Genomic DNA, 21,905 nt, shown 5'->3' with positions numbered 1-21,905 from the left:
TTGGAGCGGGCTCTGAGCTGACAGCAGCAAGCCTGATGCAGGGCTCAAACCCACGAACTGTGAGATCATGACCTGAGCCAAAGTCAGATGCTCCCCCGACTGAGCCACCCACGCACCCCTTAACTTCTTTTTAAACTAACAGATAATTTAGCTGTTTTTAAATGGTGGAGACTTTGCTATTGAAAGCAGATGATGTTTTGCAATGTAGAAATTGGATTTGAGGGTTACTTTTATTATTTGCGTGATTATTATCCCTCTAATGTTAGTTTTTTTGTCTTTAATTTTTTTAAGGTTTTTTTTATTTTTATTTTTGAGACACAGAGAGCCAGAGCATGAGCAGGGGAGGGGCAGAGAGAGAGGGAGGCACAGAATCCGAAGCAGATTCCATGCTCTGAGCTGTCAGCTTTAACTGACTGAGCCACCCAGGCGCCCCTCTAATGTTAGTTTTAAACTTGTTGCCTTTAGTGTAACTTCTTCATTCACTTGGAAGACCTAAAAAACAAACATTTTGCACTTGTAGGCAACGCTCTGCATTAGGAGAATGTCTTGCTGCTTTTGCTGGTGCCTTTCCTGTCGCATTTTTGGAAACTCATCTCGACAAACATAACATCTACTCTATCTACAATACCAAGTCATCGCGAGAAAGAGCAGGTAATGCAGAAGAAGCATGTTCAGTATTTGAGATATGACCTTGAAACGTAATGACATCTACTGTATTTTCCTACAGTGATTTTTTTCATGGACCATTTCAATTTATTATCTCCAATGCTATTTGTTTTTAAATGTTATGATTTGGAATTCTCTGGAATGTTATATACTATCCCCATAGTGTATCTGCAAGAAAAGTCGTTTAATTTCTTCAAATTAGCCCTCCTAAGAATAAGACAAAATAATTGGCAGAAATGGAAATAAATGGGTCAGTCTGATTTCTGATTCAGTTCTCTCTCATAGGTACAGCGAGCAGAGGGTGTTATTCATTATATTTATGGATTTGTACCCTTCAGATTGGTTTTGTTTTGTTTTGTTTGGGTTCACCAGATGTGTCTGTCTTCTTGGGACAGATTAATTCCATGTGATTTTTTTCTCACAGTTTAGTCCAATTTTTATCATTTAAAAAACTTATAAATCTGAAACACAATCAGTGACTCAAATTTGAATCTGACCTTAGCATGTGTATTCTTTTTTTTTTTTTTTTAATTTTCTTTTTTTTTTGAACGTTTATTTATTTTTGGGACAGAGAGAGACAGAGCATGAACGGGGGAGGGGCACAGAGAGAGGGAGACACAGAATCGGAAACAGGCTCCAGGCTCTGAGCCATCAGCCCAGAGCCTGATGCAGGGCTCGAACTCACGGACCGCGAGATCGTGACCTGGCTGAAGTCGGACGCTTAACCGACTGCGCCACCCAGGCGCCCCACTTTTTTTTTTTTTTTAACGTTTATTTATTTTTGAGACAGAGAGAGACAGAGCATGAACGGGGGAGGGGCAGAGAAAGGGAGACACAGAATCTGAAACAGGCTCCAGGCTCTGAGCTGTCAGCACAGAGCCCGACGCGGGGCTCGAACTTACGGACCGCGAGATCGTGACCCGAGCTGAAGTCGGCCGCTCAACCAACTGAGCCACCCAAGCGCCCCTTAGCATGTGTATTCTTAAGATTTTTATGTACGTCTGTATGCATACTAGGTATCTATAAACAGTCATGCCCCGCATCGTCTTTCACTTGGGAAAATCTATTTTTCTGGGTTGGTAGGCTCATTTTTCCCACTGTCCCAGTTGAAAAGCTTTTAGGACCATTGCTGATGATTTCAAGGATCGGTCTGTGAGAACCTGTTAGAATTATTTACTAGGATTTGAAATGAGTTGGATGACCAATAGTTAACATAGCAGAAATGACTTATTTCTCCAATCAGCCATTGAAAGCGATCAAAACAGAGTTCTCAAGGCTTAAACATTATGTAGGTGTCCTCTCATATTACTTTTTTGTTTGATTTCTTCTAAGTCTGATACCGTATACTGCATTTCCTTTGCTTTCCAGTAGCCCTAAAGAGTTCTCAAAACTTAGGCAAGAACTATTTGTTGTCCACAAGTGCATCCCTCTCTGTTAATGAGATCGTTTCTCTGTGTAACTCTTTTGAGGGGATCTGCTGGTTATACTTGTTTTATAATGCCTTTTATCAAGTAAGGAATCTTTTAAAACCTTGAATTGTCATTATTTAATTTGCCCATTTTATAATTCTGATTTCCTATAACAGAGGAAGCTAAGGCAAAATATGTTGAATGTGCGTTAGCAATATTTTTCTGCATAATTGCCACAATATATTTGTAAATAATAAAACATGGTTGAATTTGAGCTACTAGGCTTCTGTGTAAACTTGTTTTACTAAGTTGTCTTAGTTAGGATTTTTGACTGATTAATCCTTTTGCTGTGAATCCAGAATGAAGCAGATTTGTTATTTATTGCAGAAAAGGAAACACACAGAGCAGATAATTTACCTGCTTTTGTTTCTGTAACACATCATTTGCATAACAAAGTAAAGGAATTGAATTGAACGGTCCGCTTTCATTCAGGTTTTAGCCATCGCACAAGTAATTGTTTGCAACATACACTGAGGGAAATGGGGGAGATTTGACATAAGAAAGTATTAGACTTGGATTCTTTCTTTCGGGGGGGTTTTAGTTGCAGTACGGGAGAGACTGGTAGATACATGTGATAGAATTCAGAATAAAGAACACTAAGGACACAAAAATGCAATGTTCATTGAGGATACCAGAACGGCTTAACTCAGTTGGTTCAAGAGGAATCTTGAAGGGCCCCTGGATGGCTCAGTCAGTTAAGTGTCTGACTTTGGCTCAGGTCATGATCTCATGGTTGGCGAGTTCAAGCCCTGCATCAGGCTCTCTGCTAACAGCTCTGAGCCTGGAGCCTGCTTTGGTTTCTGTGTCTCCCTCTCTCTCTGCCCTTCCCCCACTCGTGGTCAGTCTCTCTCTCTCTCTCTCTCTCACTCTCTCACTCTCTCAAAAATAAACACTTAAAAAAAAATTTTTTTTAAAGTTCTTCAAGGAGAAATTAGCCAGTAAAAGGAGCCTGACAAAGTTCAGGAGGGAGTCCAGAAAGACTGAATACATTGAGATTAAGGAAAAGGGAATCTGGTCAGTGATGGGAAATGCCACTGTAACAGTTAGCCACGTAAGGGTTTGTGAAAAAGGGCGATCAGTTAAGTGGTGGGAAGCACTTTATGGAAAGTTAAATTTATAGAAAGCAATTTATGGAAAGTTAAACAATCCAGGGGAGATTCAAAGCATCGCAGCAGGCTGCTGGGGAGGAGGCGCTACAGAGTATAATTATATGTTGTATGTTATATATATAATGCATATATATTATGCTGTGTACAGAGCATATATAAGTGGCTCAACATAGGGCCTAAGCATGGCCTCTGTAGTGGGGCATTGAGAACACAGGTCGAGCCCTGAACAGGGACCTCAGAGCTCCTTGCTCTGAAAATAGGTGATGGTCGCAGAAGGATAGACCACACAGAAGGCCTGTAGGCAGAGACCTTTGATATTCTGGTTTGCTCTGAAGTAGAAGAAATGGTCATTTTCTGATCTTAAAGGAGTGAGGCGTGGTGGTAAGATAGGAACTTGGGGAAAAGAGAGAACTTTGGATATAGCTGCCACCAGTAAAGAGAGGGAGCCGGTGGAAGGCCCGCCGGGTCTTGCCGAGCTCTGAAGCCCAGAGCAAGATGGCTGCTTGTGGCTGCCATACACAGTGGAAGTGTGGCCGTCCTCGTAAGTCCGTCCTTTCACTGAACGCGGTTCACTCTTACGTGTGTTTCTCTAGCTCTGAATTTGCCAACTAACGTGGAGGATGTGTGCCCAAATATACCGTCTTTGGAGAAACTCATGGAAGAAATTGTGGAATTAGCTGAGTCCGGCATTCGCTACACACAGATGCCACACGTCATGGAAGTCATACTGCCCATGCTTTGCAGCTACATGTCTCGTTGGTGGGAGCACGGACCTGAAAATAATCCAGAAAGGGCTGAAATGTGCTGTACCGCCCTGAACTCCGAGCACATGAACACGCTCTTGGGGAATATATTGAAAATCATATATAATAACCTGGGAATTGATGAGGGAGCCTGGATGAAGAGGTTAGCAGGTAAGAATTGGAGAGGGATGCATCACGTGAATTTGTTTCATTTCCAAAAGTCTTTGAAATAACAGAAGACTAGGGACACCTGACTGGCTTGGTCAGTAAAGCATTCGGCCCTTGATCCTCGCAGGTCATGAGTTTGAGCCCCACGTTAGGTGTAGAGATTTCCTAAGTAAAAGAACGTTTTAAAATGAAAAGAAATACAGAACTACTAGAATTTTCCTATCTTGGGCCTCATTAATATTTTCTTCTGTGCTCAAAAAATCTTTAAAAATATTGTTTCTATCACGCTGTTCTTTAATTAATAAAAAAAATGTAGATTTGATCAGGCATCAGGTGACTTGTCATATTGATACAACTTTTAAATAAGTAGACATTTTCCTGAATGGACGGTCTCTGTAAGACTGATCAGGAAGTGCAGCAGCAAAAACTAATGGTTCTGTAGACAGAGACGAAAATAAAACTGGATTTTGAAACAACCCCCTTTTAGCGATTCATCTTATCAGGAGTGGGGAGAGGATAACCAAAACAGAGTCAAGAATCTACATTTGTCTGTCTTTGCGCCTCCCACCTCGGACAATGTGGACCAGCTTCAAGGATGGACAAGATGGGTGTTTAAAAAATTCAGAAATAAATAAATGACCTGTGCAGTCTGAGTCTCCCACTGGGACAAGGCTGGGGAAGCCAACGCGGATGGCTGTATGTAGGCTCGTGATTATTCAGTGGTGCCTACTCCTTGTAAAGAAAGAGCCAGAAGAACGTTTTCCATTTGGGGATTTTTTCTTCTTTTTGTGAAAATAATTGATTTCCAAAGTGAATGAACATTTTTTCCCCCATTCCAAATTAGCTGCCAATTAAAAAAAAAAAAAAACAAGAAAGCACATCAAATTCAATTCAGTAATCATTTTTGAACAGCAACTGTGTAATTAGGTTTGGGACTAGAAAAACGCCTGAGGCATGGGCTGAATCCTGAAAGAAGCCTTGTGCTGGGGGAGGGGAGGCGGGCGGGGCAAAATCATGCTACAGTTGTAATTATAATCTGTCTTCTTTTTAATGCCTGTTGATGCAGAACAGAATATTAATGTCTGTCTTCAAACAGTATTTTCACAGCCCATTATAAATAAAGTGAAACCTCAGCTCCTGAAAACTCATTTCTTGCCATTAATGGAGAAACTCAAGAAAAAAGCAGCGATGGTGGTGTCAGAGGAGGACCATCTGAAAGCTGAGGCCAGGGGGGATATGTCTGAGGCAGAGCTTCTCATTCTCGATGAGTTCACCACTCTGGCCAGAGATCTCTATGCCTTCTACCCGCTCTTGATTAGATTTGTGGACTATAACAGGTACACTGTTCCCAAGGGATTCATTTCTCCAATTCAGTCATGACCTTGCTGGGTTCGTGTGTCCTGATGAATGGCTTCATTCGCTTGGTGATGAGCTGGTGCGTGATTGTGACCTAACCAGATGTGTATAGACAAGGTAATTTTCACCAAGCATCTCGAATTGACAAAGGGAGATCTCATTAGTAGTCTGCCTTCTGCAAAAGTTAGCAGTTTGATAGTTACAGTGTTTAAATTGCTTTAAGTGTAAGACAGATGTACTCCAGTGGCCATCTAGGGCCTCTGTGGACAGCACACTTGCCCTTAGTTTGCTTGGTTTGAAATTTAACTTAACGGGTGATTTTTTTTTTTTAAGTTTATTTATTGTCAGAGTGAGAGAGAGAAAACAGCATGAGTAGGGGAGGGAGAAAGAGAATCCCAGCTCAGAGACCAATGTGGGGGAGCAATGTGGCTCAAGTAATGAGATCATTAGTTGAGCCAAAATCAAGGGTCAGATGCGTAACCAGCTAAGCCCCTCAGGCGCCCCTGAGTGGGTGATTTAAAAAAAAAAAATCAAGTGGAAGGAGTAACTGAGACACCACTTTATTTATATGTGATCCAGGGCAAAGTGGCTAAAAGAACCTAACCCAGAAGCAGAGGACCTTTTCCGCATGGTGGCCGAAGTGTTTATCTACTGGTCAAAATCCCACGTAAGTAGAAAAATATGGCTTCCGGTTTGGTTTATTTTAAGGGCTTTCAAGTTTTCTTTTTTTTTGTTTTCTTTTTTTTTTTAATGTTTGTTTATTTTTGAGAGAGGGGTAGACAGAGTACAAGCTAGGGAGGGGCAGAGAGAGAGAGGGAGATACAGAATCCGAAGCAGGCTCCAGGCTCTGAGCTGTCCGCACAGAGCCCGACGTGGGGCTCACGCGAACTCACAGACCACGAGATCGTGACCTGAGCCGAAGTCGGATGCTCAACCGACTGAGCCACCCAGGCGCCCCAGGGCTTTCAAGTTTTCAACCAATTTTCCAGTCCCTTTAGTAAATGCCTGTGACCAGTCCCTTTAGTAAATGCCTGTGACAGTGTTTCTCAAGCTAGCCTCCTAGGTATCCCTTAACTGGTGTGGAGACAGGACACATTCCCCGTGGTAGTTTGAAGCACTATAAACCTTCATTTGGAGTTTGGTAATTTGTATTAAAAAAAAAAAAAGTCACTGAGGGGTTTTTAGTTGCACTCCATAAATGCTTTTTTCTGTTTGCCTCTAAATCTTAGGGTAACGGGGACACAGGGACGTGGCATTTTCTCCTCTAGGCTTCCCTCCTGTAGGTGTTTTGCTGAGCCCCCGGGAGCACGCATGATGCCTAGTTTGAGAAATGCTAGGATGGACTTGTGTTTTTCAATCACAAGATACATTTGTTTACTTGTTAAAGATACTACTTCTTTTTTTTAATTTTTTTTTAACGTTTATTTATTTTTGAGACCGAGAGAGACAGGCATGAACGGGGGAGGGGCAGAGAGAGAGGGAGACACAGAATCCGAAACAGCCTCCAGGCTCTGAGCTGTCAGCACAGAGCCCGATGCGGGGCTCGAACTCACGGACCGTGAGATCATGACCTGAGCCGAAGTCAGACACTTAACCGACTAAGCCACCCAGGTGCCCCAAGATACTACTTCTTTAAATTTGTTTCACACACTCTTGTTTCTACAGGAGTTTAGTTTCACGTACACGTTAGAATAAAATACAGTCCCTGCTCGGAATCCTGTTGAAAAGAAATTATAAAGTACATCTTTAGTGAATGTTTTCACTATTTTGTATCCTGCAAGTGGAACTATATGTTTTTAAGTCTGAAAAAGGTTTTAATAATAAGAACTCGAGAGCATTCTATAATTATTTTGAATAACTCGCAGAAAATGGGTTCAGTGAACATTGATTATCGTCCCAGATTATTTCAAAATCTTAGAATTTTTGTCTCAGTTACGATTCTGTGGCACTTTGTAAATGTGAGACTCCAAGAAAGAGAATCCTCAACCTCAGTTCCATTATTTGAGAAAACTTCCTTGTTTATTTCGTCAGATTGTTATCCAAATCCTGTTATTTTGGAAATGTCATATTTAAAAAAAAAAAAAATTTCCCACTTAATGTCTACAATAATGCATAATATTTGTTGCCTGCCTCTGAGGAGTCTGTCAAACTTGATATCAAGATGTATGTAAAAACATACATCAAAAAATATAAGCACACTGAAATAATATATGAAATAATGGCCTTTTTAATATATGCATTTGTATTTCACATTGACTTTGATTTTCTGTGGTGCCTAAAATTCATTTAGGTCTTTATGTTCCTCTAGATAAAAAGCAAATGATTTCTTTTTTTTTTTTTTTTTTAATTTTTTTTTTCAACGTTTATATTTATTTTTGGGACAGAGAGAGACAGAGCATGAACGGGGGAGGGGCAGAGAGAGAGGGAGACACAGAATCGGAAACAGGCTCCAGGCCCCGAGCCATCAGCCCAGAGCCCGACACGGGGCTCGAACTCCCGGACTGCAAGAACGTGACCTGGCTGAAGTCGGATGCTTAACCGACTGCACCACCCAGGCGCCCCAAAAGCAAATGATTTCTCATCCTATGTAACTCATGTTGAGGGGTGCATTAGATGGTTCAGGGTGCTTTTCAAGGAATATTTGAAATCCAGAGCCCAGGACTGAATCACTTAAGAAAACTAAAACCTGCATATTTTCCCTTGAAGAACTGAGACTCTTCAACTTCATTAATCACCAAAATACCAAAAAAAGGCTTCTTTAAATTTATATGCAAGACATAATTTTGGAACAAGTATTTGGAGGAGTATTTATCATCATCAGTAGATTTTTAGATGACTGTCTAATGATAATTTCAAGAGTAAGAAAAAAATATGAATATGTACTTTTGAATCTCATGGGATTTTTTTTCTTTATTAAAATTTTTTTTTAAAATATTTATTTTTGAGAGAGAGAGAGACAGAGCATGAGCGGGGTTGGGGCAGAGAGAAAGGGAGACACAGAATCCGAAGCAGCTCTAGGCTTCAAACTGTCAGCACAGAGCCCAATGCCGGGCTCGAACTCACGAGTCATGAGATCATGACCTGGGCTGAAGTCGGACGCTTAACTGACTGAGCCACCCAGGCACCCTTTGAATCTCATGGGTATATTTAAAACACAAATCTGTTAGTGTGTGTCATATATATTCTTACCCAAATATTTAAAGATGAAACTCATGAGCAACCATGTTGTTATGAATAGTAAGATTAGAAGGTTAACGTGAGCTGAAGGAAAGTCGAAGCTTGGTCTTTTCACTGTCCTTCACACAAAATATGTTATTACTCATCAATTGTTAACATTTTGGATGCTTACTAGGAAATTATTTTATTTGAGTTTTGCTCATCCAAAAGAGGAAGAAGCTGAGGCATCTGGGTGGCTCAGTGGGTTAAGCGTCTGATTTCAGCTCAGGTCATGATCTCACAGTTCGTGGGTTTGAGCCCCGCGTCGGGCTCTGTGTTGACAGCTCAGAGCCTGGAGCCTGCTTCAGATTCTGTGTCTCCCTGTTTCTCTGTCCCACCCCCGCTTGTGGTCTGTCTCTTTCTCTCTCTCTCAAAAATAAATAAACATTAAAGAAAAAAAAAAGAGGAAGAAGGCATGTGCTTAGATTTTTAATTTGTTTTAAACCTCTGATTATTTCTACTTTCATTTTGTGTTTGCTTTCTTCACTACCACTCCTCAAACAGTTGACTTTGACTGTGTTCTCCCACTCCTGAATTGAACATGAATAAAGTAACGTCAATAGTATTTGAAAAAGTAGATAAAATATCTGGCAGAATGGAAAGCTACATCATAGTTGTGCACGCCCCGTGTTTCTTCCAAGAAGCAATCTGTGCCTTTCGCCAGCTACATTGGGATTTGAGTACTGATTCTATCCCTTGGTAGGTGTGTGACTTTGGTGCTTAAAATATTCTGGATCTTAGTGTTCCCGCCTTTGAAGCATTACATATTTGTATCTAGTTCCCAGAATTGTTGCCCCACGCCAAGCACTCTCATTATATACATAACAAATATTTGCTCCCTTTCTTATTGAATCTGTATCAAACTACTACTTCTCTTTGTAAAGACTTTTGGGTCCTGTGTAACCTCTTGATTACATGGGCTTCTTATCTGTGTGGTTTTAACTGAAATTTTCTTTGCACCTTCTCAGAATTTCAAAAGAGAAGAGCAGAACTTTGTGGTACAGAATGAAATCAACAATATGTCTTTCCTTATTACGGACACCAAGTCAAAGATGTCAAAGGTATTAGTATAATACGTTGTACTGTTCTAGAAAATGTCTGAATGTAACTTTCATTTGCTGATTTTCTTTTAGATCTTTTGAGGATGTATAACTGAGATTTTATAGATTTTGTAATACTATTTACCGATTAAACACATATGCATACACACAGTTTTAAGGAAACCTAGGATGTGAGTAGGTATGATTAGACAGACCCAGAAATGACTTTCATGAAGGAAGAGGTTTTTACTCACAGTTTCCTAGAAACAGAAGGCGTGTCATATGGGGGGGACATGTGGCAAAGCACTGTTGGTCTTGTGGCAGAGGGAACAAGGGGACAAGGTGGGCAGGAACCTGTATTACGGTTTTTGTGGGACTGGACGGGCAAAGCAGAGTTGGCTAGTTTGCATAATTTCAGTGGTCTCTGGGGTGTAAGGAGTGTCCCTAGTTGGGGTACGTAGCCCTGGGGCGATTAGGGCAAGTGGATGGAGGCCCAGGTAAAGGAGGCGGTTGGGGAATATAGGACTCTGGGTTGGTCGGTCGATCTATGAAAGGCATGCTTGCAGGAAAGTCGTTTATTATCTGTAGGAAATGACTAGCTTTGGGAGGGGCGATCAAGGATCATCAAGACCCCAAGACATCAAAGTCTCAGAATGAAAAGGCATGCTTAACATACCCACCCACCTGCAAACACACACACACACACACACACACACACACACACACACACACACACTCTTGGACATCAGAATAATTAGCCGCATTGTTTAAGAACCACATGGATGAATTCCAGGTTCTCACATAGGAGATGTGGGGGGATGCCTCTAAATTTTTGTCTTCTGTGTCACTCATGTTAGGGAGGGGAGGACCTCTCCAAACACTTAAAGATCCATGCCTTTGTTATTTGAATTACCACGAAATAAGAAAATGAACAGATTACAGACACAGAAAGTATGTAAAACCGAAAGTATGCTGCCAGGTGGCCAGGGATGCAGCATAGTGTGAGTCTGGCCAAGGAAATCAGTCTCTAACTCCGTCAGTTATGGGGTGGCGTTTCCTTGGCAGGGACACCTGTTCCCCTGAACCCTAGGAGTGACTCGTGCCTGTCACCTGCTTTGTTGGTGACCACTGGGACGATTGAATAGCATCCCTCATTGCTCCTAGTCTTTTTTAGGGTTTTAAACGCATGCATTTGACACGATTACGGAGGAACTAAAAGCTAAGGGTAACTGAAGCTTTGCATGCCTGCAATGTCTGTCCCCAACTACAGTAGGCTATTTGCGTGACCGTGCTCTTGCCACACATAAAAGATGAGAACTTTTCTCCCCTCTGGACTGTCAGCAAGCCTGGAGAGTGAGCTGATGCTCTGTCAGGAGATGCTGTGCTAAAAGCACATGTCTCACGGATGTTTTGAGCCGAAAACCATTAGTGAATTTCTCTGCTTTGACAGCATGTTGTCGATATAGGACGCTGTTAACAAAGGTATAGAGAGAGGGCCCAAGGAGTCAGTGTTAAGTTTGGGAGGATGACGGTGATTGTGGTGTATCATGAAACTTGAGATAAACGAAAAGTCGTATGATCAGAGGTCTGCACACCCTTACAAAGACATCTTCTTCCCTCCTTTTCCTCATTGTAGTCCAGTGATTCTCAAAGCATACGCTCAGTGTGCTGCACATCCTATAAGCCACACTAGGGCATCTGTACACACTGACCAAGAGTAACATTTACTCCCATTTTCAGGGGAAAAAAATGCAAAAATGGACAGAAGCATCTTAATGCCCGCACCCCACCCCCTAAATTTTCTCAAGCCTTTCAGTCTTTTTACCATATGACTGCTAACGCTGTGAAACAAGATATATAACAAATAACAGCAATATTGATGAAGTACTTAGAAATGAGTGATCATGCTTTCCCTTCTTGTTCTTACGTCTCGTCGTTTTTGTCTACATGTGTGCTTGAGCTTTTGTATCACATACATACCATAAACATTTTTCCTAGAAGTAATGTTTCTAGTTTCTTTTTTAAATGTGTATTTATTAATTTTGAGAGAGAGAGAGAGAGTGCATGCATATGTGTGCATGAGCAGGGTTGGGGCAGAGAGAGAAGGAGAGAGAAAATCCCAAGCAGGCTCCACGCTGTCAGCTCAGAGCCCTATGCGGGTCTTGATCTCACAAACCATGAGATCATGACCTGAACTGAGATCAAGAGTCAGACGCTTAACCGACTAAGCCACCCAGGCTGGTTTAAGACATGATTGTTTCACCAAAAGAATCATGATGTCTTTGTGTTTCAGCGTTGGCACAGATTTGAGAGTCACTGTGTTGGCCAAAGTAGCATCATAGTTCTACTTCCATCATACCATTGAGGTGCTCTGCTAACCCCATATGGCAGGAAGGGCCCCAAAGCAGGATGTAGCAAAGGGATGAGTAACATCTTTCCCAAAAGCTGCACTGTTCAGGTCTAGTGCCAGGAATGGGTAACAGGAAGGTAGCCGTAGGTCTTACATCTGAAGCTGAAATGGACAGAGACATGTTCCCCCATGCAGAGCTGGGAACAGAAGGATCCAGAAGGCTTCAGGGATTCCTCTGACAAAGCCTCAAACTGTCTGCCTGAGACATCACCGTGGCCCAGAGATCCACTCCCCTGGAGTGCAGAAGGAGAAAGAAACTCTTTTGAATGGAGATTCAGACCCAAACACAAACCAAACAACATATTGTTATGTATCAGTCTTCAAGCAGACATCCAAGCAGGAACGATTGCTATTTGTATGGAGTACCATTTCTTTCTTTTTTTTTTTTTTTAAGTTTATTTATTTTGAGAGAAGAGAGAAAGAGAGAGAGAGAGAGAGAGAGAGAGAGAAAGAGAAAAAGAGAAAGAGGGAACCCCAAGCAGGCTCTGCAGCACCAGCATAGAGCCTGATGCAAGGTCAAACCCATGAACTATGAGATCATGACCACAGCCCAAATCAAGAGTCAGATGCTCAACCAACTGAACCACCAACATTTAGAAATGGAGTACCATTTCTAAAATTAGAAGATAATATAGAAAGCGGGTAATTATAGATAAAATATGGAAATATGATTGAAGCCAGCAGACCAATTTGGATTATGGTAATCTGGGATTGAGGACCTCATTTTGAATTAAAATGTGTGTAGCCCGTCAGGCAGAGAGAGGCCAGTGCATATGAAATTGGCCGTAATGCTCTAAGGAGGGGGTGACCACCTGTGTGGGACACGGAAGCCCTGCTGTGCCTTTGTCTGAAGCCTGGGAAGTGGTGTTGTCTACAGCAAGTGCATATGAGTGTACTTCACCCAGTTGTTAACGTGTAGGCTGGTGAATGCTCCCCTCCGGTGAAGCCGGTTTCCTTCTGCCCCCTTCTCTTACTCTTAGCCCTCGGTGACAGCCTGGCCCTGAGCTCTCTGGGCGGTAGCCCCTGTGACTTCTTTAAGACCCAACATTCTGCAGGGGCGGGGACCATATTTTATTCACATGGTAACTTGAAAGCTCGATGCAGCGCTTGGTGCATGGTGGCTACTTAATTAATATGGATAAATCTAAGATTTGACTTTAAAGAGTTTGAAATTTGGTCCTTAACCTGGGCATGTGTACGTGTCTTATTTTACTGTTGATTTTCCAGACTCACTGTTGCATTGGTACCAATGTTGCATCATTGTATTGCCAGCATTGCTGAAGTTTTTAATGGCATGACTTGTTTTAAAAACATACGCAGGGGCGCCTGGGTGGCTCGGTCGGTTAAGCGTCTGACTTTGGCTCAGGTCATAATCTCGCGGTTGGTGAGTTCGAGCCATATGTTGCGCTCTGTGCTGCCAGTGGAGCCAGGGTGGGATTCTCTCTCTCTCGCTCTCTCTCTCTCTCTCTCTCTCTCTTTCTGCCCCCTCCCCCACTTGTACTCCCTCTGTCTCTCAAAATAAATACATAACCTTAAAAAACAAAAACACCAAAAAAAACCCGTATACAAAAAGCATCCATGGGTCGCCTGGGTGTCTCAGTTGGTTGAGCAGCTGACTTCAGCTCAAGTCATGATCTCACAGTTCCTGAGTTCAAGCCCTGCGTCGGGCTCTGTGCTGACAGCTCAGAGCCTGGAGCCTGCTTTGGATTCTGTGTCTCCCTCTCTCTCTGCCCCTCTCCCGCTCACACTCTTGTTTCTCTCTCTCAAAAATAAAGATTATAATTTTTTTTTAATTTTTTTTAACGTTTATTTATTTTTGAGACAGAAAATGAATGTGGGGGGAGGGGGGGCAGAGAGAGAGGGAGACACAGAACCAGAAGCAGGCTCCAGGCTCTGAGCCATCAGCCCAGAGCCCGACGCAGGGCTCGAACTCACGGAACGTGAGATCGTGACCTGAGCTGAAGTCAGACGCTTAACTAACTGACTGAGCCACCCAGGCGCCCCTATAATTTTTTTTTAAACAAAGCATCTGTTACAAACTCTTGTTAGTTTGTTGATGTGAGAAAAAAAATACTGGGTTTTACCTATTGCGTTATAGAATTCTGTCCTATTTTTTCTTAAGATTTCAGTTCCTGTTGAAATGTAGCACCTGGCCTTATTTATTTAAAGCTAGGCTCACTATCTTTTCCAGCTTTATTAACATACAGTTGGCATAGAACAGTGTGCAGTGTCAGGTGAACAAATCAACAACAGATTGACTTGATACACTTCTGTATTGCAACCTGATTATCACCGTAGCATTGGTTAACATCATGTCATATAATTACCATTTGTTCCTGTGGTGAGGACACTTAAGATCTACTCTTTTAGAAACTTTCAAGTAGACAACACAGGATCGATCATTAGCTACAATCACTCTGCTGTATGTTGGATCCCCAGAACTTATATTTATCTTATAATGGGAGATGTGTCCACTTTGATTAGCATGTCACTGTTGTCCCCACCTCCCGGCCCCTGGTAACCACCACTCTCCTCTCTGTTTTTATCAGTTTGGCTTTTTCAGATTCCACATATAGGTGGTATCATATGGTATTTGTCTTTCTCTAACTTGTCTACTTAGCATAATGCCCTCAGGGTTCATCGGTGTTGTTGCAAATGGCAGGATTTCTTTCTTATGGCTGAATAACACTCCACTGTGTGCATATATCCATGCATGAATGCATAGGTTGTTTCCATATCTTGGCTGTTTTGACTGACGCTGCAGTGAACAGGAGGGTGCAGACATGTTGACACCCTGTTTTCATTCCCTTTTGCTAAATACCCAAGAGTGTAATTGCTGCGTCCTGTGGTTCTATTTTTAACTTTTGAGGAACGTCTATACTGTTTTCCACAGTGGCTGCACCAATTTACATTCCCATCAAGAGTGAGCACAGGTTTCTTTTTCTCCATATAATCACCGGCATTTGTCATCTCTTGTGTTTTTGATGTGATGAGACTCACTTTTATAATTAATATATCTGAAATATTTGTTTGAAAAAACATTAGTAAATATCTATGATTTTTGTTTTGTTTGGGGAGGCTATTTCACTGTAGGACTATTAGAAAAGTCTTCCCTTTTTCGTGATCCTGTATTAAATTTTATTTTAGGTGAAATTGTTAGGGCTCTGTGTGTGTGTGTGTGTGTGTGTGTGTGTATGCGTGTGTGTGCCTGAGAGGGAGAAAGAGACTGATTCGTGACGGGGATCAGCTGACCCTACTTTTCTGTTTAAATATGATGCCCATATCGACCATGCTGTTGCAAATTCACCTCTGATTCGAATGTTAGGAATTGGTTGAAAATGAAATATCATGCAAATTCAGTAGTGTTAGCAGTTCTGCTCAAATTATTGAGCAGCTCCTAGGGACAAGACGGAGTGCTTGGTTCTAAACACTGGAAGGGCCCCTGGGTGGCTCCATTGGTTAAGCATCTGACTCTTGATTTTGGCTCAGGTCATGATCTCATGGTTCACTAGATCGCGCCCTGCATCAGGCTCTGCACTGACAGTCCGGAGTCTGCTTGGGATTCTCTCTCTCCCTTTCTCTCTGCCCCTCATCTGCTTACATTCTCTCTCACTCTCTCAAAATAAATAAACTTAAAAAAAAACTCTTATGGGGCTCCTGGGTGGCTCAGTTAGTTAAGCGGCCGACTTCGGCTCAGGTCATGATCTCATGGTTCGAGCCCCGTGTTGGGCTCTGTGCTGACAGCCCAGAGCCTGGAGCCTGCTTCAGATTCTGTGTTTCTGTCTGTCTCTGCCCATCCCCTGCTCATACTCTCTTTCTCTCTCAAAAATAAATTTAAAAAAACATTAAAAAAACTCTTTAAAATAAATAATGAGTATGTGAGTGAATGAATGAAGAGTGAATGAATGAATGAATGAATGAATGAATAGAAAGGAGCAGACCAAGTTTGGCCCCTGCCCTGATGGAGCTCATAGTCTGGTGAGAAAACAGCCACCAAACAAACAAACAAACAAACCCAATTGATAGGGGTGCCTGGGTCTCTCAGTCACTTGAGCGTCTGACTTCGGCTCAGGTCATGATCTCGCGGTTGACAAGTTCGAGCCCCGCATCGGACTCTGTACTGACAGCTCAGAGCCTGGAGCCTGCTTCAGATTCTGTGTCTCCCTCTCTCTCTGCCCCTCCCCTGCTCATGCTCTGTCTCTCTCTGTCTCAAAAATAAATAAACATCAAAAAAATTAAAAAAAAACCCCGATTGATATAGTCGTACGTAAGCGTATTTGATTGTAGATTTCATTTCTTTATAGTGGAAGTGGACTATATCATCACTGGAAGTGTTCAAAGATGTGTTAATTTCTCTTTTCAGTTTATAGATTTCCTGTGGTATACAATGCAAGATTATTATTTGAGCATAAGGAGGAGTTCATTTATCTAAGTGTTTCTCAAAATGGAGCAGTTTATAATTGCCCTTAGTGTTGATTTCAATTAGTCTTATTGTAGGGTCACTTGAATATTTATAAATATCAAACCAGGTATAAGCCCCTTGTACTTATACAACCATAAAACCAAAAATCTTTACAAGTTAGGGTCAAGAAAACCATAACACCAACAAAATTTAGACATTAATGTATTGTATGATATTGTTTTGCTGAAACTAAATTACCAGAATTGGATAGAAATATGTTTGCAATCATTTGTATCAGTTTGTTTAATTTTTAGGATGTTGGTTCCTCATTTGGATAATTATTTTTATCACTGTGGTTACATTTCCTTCATTTTTAAATGAGCAAAGAGCTCATTTAAAACCACTGATCCATTATTTTTATGGGTTAATTTAATAGCACAAATAATTATTCATGGGTTTTTTTTTTCCACCAAATTTACTGAAAATAATCTCTTATGAATTGGTACAGATAAGAACAGGGTCCATGCAGTAAGTCCATTTCGTTGGAAACTGAATATAATTCTTATTGCTGTGGTTCAAATATTATAGGTTTGATATATCAACATATACTCTCTGTATAATATGTGTCATAGTAAATATATCACATAATATAATTAACAATATATAAGGCACCATTACTTCATGATGACTCAATTATTTTACTACATAATGTGAAAAAATTCTTTTAACATCATGTTGTGATAGCAACATAGGGAAAGCATATTGTTTGTATGTTAAGTTCTCTTCTGTTTTTTTCTCAGTAGACCGAAACTATTACACTATGTCACTGTCATGAAGATATCTGCAGTGTTATTGCTACAAAGAAATTTAACAAGCACAAAGCAGTGGATATGGGACAATTATTTTAGTTTTGACATTAGCATATGCCCTGTTAATAGAAAGAATGACACTTACTACCCAGTGAAAATTAGATTCAGCATTGAAAGTGACCCTGACACATGAACATAAAATTCAACAAAATCCCAAAAGAACCCTGAGGTAGCATGGCACTACTCAGATGTGAACAGGCCGTCCAGAGATATAATCCTGAATATTTATGTTATACAAGTTAGTATATTACATCTGTTTCCACTAGAGAGGGGTTAATGCTCTAGGGAGACGTGTTTGAAGACTGCATAAAAGGCTAATATATTTTATAATAGTCTTATATACACTGTGTTCGTGTGTGTGAGAGTGAGAGCATGTGTATATTTCAAACCAAGCATCTATCAAACAAAAATAAGCTATATATTCCTTTTTTTTTTTAACAGTAAGATAGGAGTTTATTCATCAGATTCTATGTATGAGTCTTCCTTACTTGTTAAATATGACCCTATACGTTATAATTCTCTTGCGCTTCAGTTTGAACAAACCCACTGCCTGAGAGGCATCAGCAGTTAAACTGAACAGACAGACAAGGTGGCTTGAGAGGAGTGACAGGAACATCTCTAGCCGGTTTGGATCCACAGGAGGAGGTTCTTCTGAAGGCCACGTGGGATTGCATGGATTTCAATTCATCCCCCAGCTCTCCTGCCCTGCCCCCAGCCTTTGGCATGACCCATGAGTTCCAGGAAGGTCGTAGGGGATAGAGTTGGAGGATGGGCACCGACTGGCTTGGCAGCTGGAGTTTCTTGGGATTCTTTTTTATTTTTAGTTATTTAAAAAAATTTTTTTTTAACATTTATTATTTGTTGAGACAGAGAGAGACAGAGCACAAACAAGGAAGGGGCAGAGAGAGAGGAAGACACAGAATCCGAAGCAGGCTCCAGGCTCTGAGCTGTCCTCACAGAGCCCGTCGTGGGGCTCAAACCCATGAACTACGAGATCATGACCTGAGCCAAAATCGGGTGCTTAGCTGACTGAGCCACCCAGGCACCCCTACAGTCATTTTTATTATTTATTTTTCGGTTAGATTTCTTTTTTTTAATTTTAATTTATTTTTAAAATTTATATCCAAGTTAGTTAGCATATAGTGCAACAATGATTTCAGTAGATTCCTTAATGCTCCTTACCCATTTAGCCCATCCCCCCCTTCCACAAACCCTCCAGTAACCCTCTGTTTGTTCTCCATATTTAACAGTCTCTTTTGTTTTGTCCCCCTCCCTGTTTTTATATTATTTTTGCTTCCCTTCCCTTGTGTACATTTGTTCTCTGTCTTAAAGTCCTCATATGAGTGAAGTCATATGATATTTGTCTTTCTCTAATTTCGCTTAGCATAATACCCTCTGGTTCCATCCATGTACTTGCAAATGGCAAGATTTCATTCTTTTTGATTGCTGGGTAATACTCCATCGAATATATATACCACATCTTCTTTATCCATTCATCCATCGATAGACATTTGGGCTCTTTCCATACTTTGCCTATTGTTGATAGTGCTTCTATAAACAAGGGGGATGCATGTGTCCCTTTGAAACAGCATACTTGTATCCCTTGGATAAATGCCTAGTAGTACAATTGCTGGGTCGTAGGGTAGTTCTATTTTTAGTTTTTTGAGGAACCTCCGTACTGTTTCCCAGAGCGGCTGCACCAGTTTGCATTCCCACCAACAGTGCAAAAGAGATCCTCTTTCTCCGCATCCTCACCAACATCTGTTGTTACCTGAGTTGTTAGTGTTAGCCATTCTGACAGGTATAAGGTGGTATCTCCTTGTGGTTTTGATTTGTATTTGCCTGATGATGAGTGATGTTGAGCATTTTTTCATGTGTCTGTTAGCCATCTGGATGTCTTCTTTGGAGAAGTGTCTATTCATGTCTTTTGCCCATTTCTTCACTGGATTATTTGTTTTTTGGGTGTTGAGTTTGATAAGTTCTTGATAGATTTTGGATACTAACCCTTTATCTGATATGTCGTTTGCAAATATCTTCTCCTATTCCATCAGTTGCCTTTTAGTTCTGCTGATTGTTTCTTTCACTGTGCAGAAGTTTTTATTTTGATGAGGTCCCAATAGTTCATTTTTGCCTTAATTTCCCTTGCCTCTGGAGACGTGTCAAGTAAGAAGTTGCTGCAGCCAAGGTCAAAGAGGTTTATGCCTGCTTTCTCCTTGAGGATTTTGATGGCTTCCTGTCTTACGTTTAGGTCTTTCATTAAACCATATATTCTTAAATTTTTCCTCTTAAGCATTGAAAACTATTAAACATATAATATCAGAAATTACTATGGACTTTTCATATATCCATCTGCTTCTCTAAAATCGCAATTTGCATTTTCCTTCTAAAAGCATGTAGAAAGCACACCAGTGAATTGTAACGACCTGGGAATATGAGAGTAGGAACTAAAATTAGCAAGAGATGCTAAGAAGGAGAGAGGAAAAGTATTCTCAAAAATAGGGACCAAAGAAAAAAGGAAGTTGGAACCACTATCACGTTAGAAGAGCCTCCAATTTTTTTTTTAATTTTGTTTAACGTTTATTTATTTTTGAGAGAGACAGAGATAGAGCATGAGCAGGGGAGGGGCAGAGAGAGAGGAAGACACAGAATCCAAAGCAGGCTCCAGGCTCCCAGCTGTCAGCGCAGAGCCTGATGCCGGGCTCGAACCCACAAACTGTGAGATCATGGCCCGAGTAGAGGTCAGACCCTTAACCGACTGAGCCATACAGGCGCCCCAAGGCTCCTAGTTCTGAGTGTGGGAAAAGCAGTCACCGACTCCAAAACTTGTCTTTGTTCCCCAGGCCGCTGTCTCTGATCAGGAAAGGAAGAAGATGAAGCGCAAAGGAGATCGGTACTCCACGCAGACCTCTCTCATTGTGGCAGCTCTGAAGCGGTTACTGCCCATTGGGTTGAACATCTGTGCCCCTGGGGACCAGGAGCTCATCGCTCTGGCCAAAAACCGATTTAGTATGGTAAATTTCCTGTTCATACCGGTGGTAATGATCACTTGACCTCCAGACTCAAATGTTTAGACTCCCTTTTTCTCACTGGTTTGTGTCAGGATTTCATTTCCATTAGATGTTTTAGTAAGCAGTTTTTCTGTGTATGCAAAGACTGCCCATTTTTTTGGGGGGGCTATTTTTATTTCTAAATTATGTTGATCACCTCCAGGGAATATTCTGAAACCCAGTAGAAAAGATGCAAACAAGTTGCTGGTAGCGGGAAAAAAAATGGATTTCATATGAACTCCTATATAAAATTTGTTATGAAAAATGTATTCAAATTTAGGAGGGATAATTTTTCAGTGTGAGAAGCATCATGGACTGTGCTGATCGTGGTTAGATAAGGTGTTGACTTTCTAAGTCAACCAAGTTGACTCTTCGACTTGGCAAGCATCAACATTTCAGTTCTCAAGATTTCTTTATGACCTCTGTTTTTTCTCTTGGTGGCTACCTAGACGCACTTTTTCAAGAATATACAGCGGGATCATTATTTTATATTTATGTAAATGGGAGGACATTTTCTTTTACCCCCATTCCCACACGGAAGCACCTCTCTGAATATCCAGAATTGGATACCCTGAGATAAGCAAATTGAGGGGACATTGTGTCACCATGGGCTGCACAGATGCAATTCTGGTGGTGGTCATTCTAGTATTTGATTCTCAGGGTATTTCCTTGTTGTTACTGGATCAGAGGGGGGTAGTATTAAATGCCAAAATTACTTTCTGGAGAGTTCAGAGAATGATGGAGATATACCCCTGTTTGATCACAAGGGAACACACCTCTGCCCCCACTTTTTGTGAACCAGAAATTCCATTCCAGTGAGTCTTAAGACACTTCCCGTAGAGTCGATGTAAGTTGGTACCTTGTTTCCGGTTCACAGCAGTATCAAGAAATAGTCTGAAAAAGAACCTCCCGCGTTTGTGGTGTGTTTTGAAACCCTATACGTAGGTTGGGGCAGACATACACTATTTCAAAAGAGGTTGGAGTTACTTCTGTTGACTTGTGACAGTTGATGCATTAATGGTAAGACTTCTTTTAGGTAACATTTATTTCTTGACAGAAAGACACTGAGGATGAAGTACGAGATATAATCCGCAGTAATATTCATTTACAAGGCAAGGTAAGCCAAATTTAAGTACATAGTATTTATGAATTCAGTGAATCTCTCTTTAGAATAGTATCACAAGTAATGTCACTAGCAATTCAAATAGTGAAAATATATTATTTTCATCAGTCTTTATTCTACTTGCAAAACTCTTGGTATTAAAGACTCTCAAGATAAGTAATGTATTTTATTTACTTTAAAAAGTCAACGTAGATCACCAAAGATTTTTAGACTTTGAAAAAAAATATGTCACCATTTGAAATAAAGGTGGGAAATTTCCTTCATTAGCTGAGTTTGAGGACTTTTGG

At 41.0% G+C, this 21,905-nt stretch overlaps 1 protein-coding gene across 4 annotated transcripts in view; it reads left to right on the top strand.

Moving 5' to 3' along the window:
• Positions 1 to 21,905, top strand: part of RYR2 (ryanodine receptor 2) — a 760,386-nt gene that overhangs the window by 623,113 nt on the left and 115,368 nt on the right. For all 4 annotated transcript variants that reach the window (XM_086679587.1, XM_086679586.1, XM_086679585.1 and 1 more), the window contains 7 exons: positions 521 to 651; positions 3,838 to 4,158; positions 5,252 to 5,492; positions 6,091 to 6,178; positions 9,696 to 9,788; positions 20,289 to 20,459; positions 21,553 to 21,612. In XM_086679587.1, the coding sequence (XP_086535713.1) occupies positions 521 to 651; positions 3,838 to 4,158; positions 5,252 to 5,492; positions 6,091 to 6,178; positions 9,696 to 9,788; positions 20,289 to 20,459; positions 21,553 to 21,612 (1,105 nt within the window). The remainder of the gene's footprint in view (positions 1 to 520; positions 652 to 3,837; positions 4,159 to 5,251; positions 5,493 to 6,090; positions 6,179 to 9,695; positions 9,789 to 20,288; positions 20,460 to 21,552; positions 21,613 to 21,905) is intronic.

This window comes from Puma concolor, chromosome D2 (assembly GCF_028749965.1).
Source record: "Puma concolor isolate L17-30 chromosome D2, mPumCon1.1.hap2, whole genome shotgun sequence".
Taxonomy (NCBI): domain Eukaryota; kingdom Metazoa; phylum Chordata; class Mammalia; order Carnivora; family Felidae; genus Puma; species Puma concolor.
Note: the sequence above shows the minus strand (reverse complement) of the source record. Positions and strands in the feature narration are given on the sequence as shown.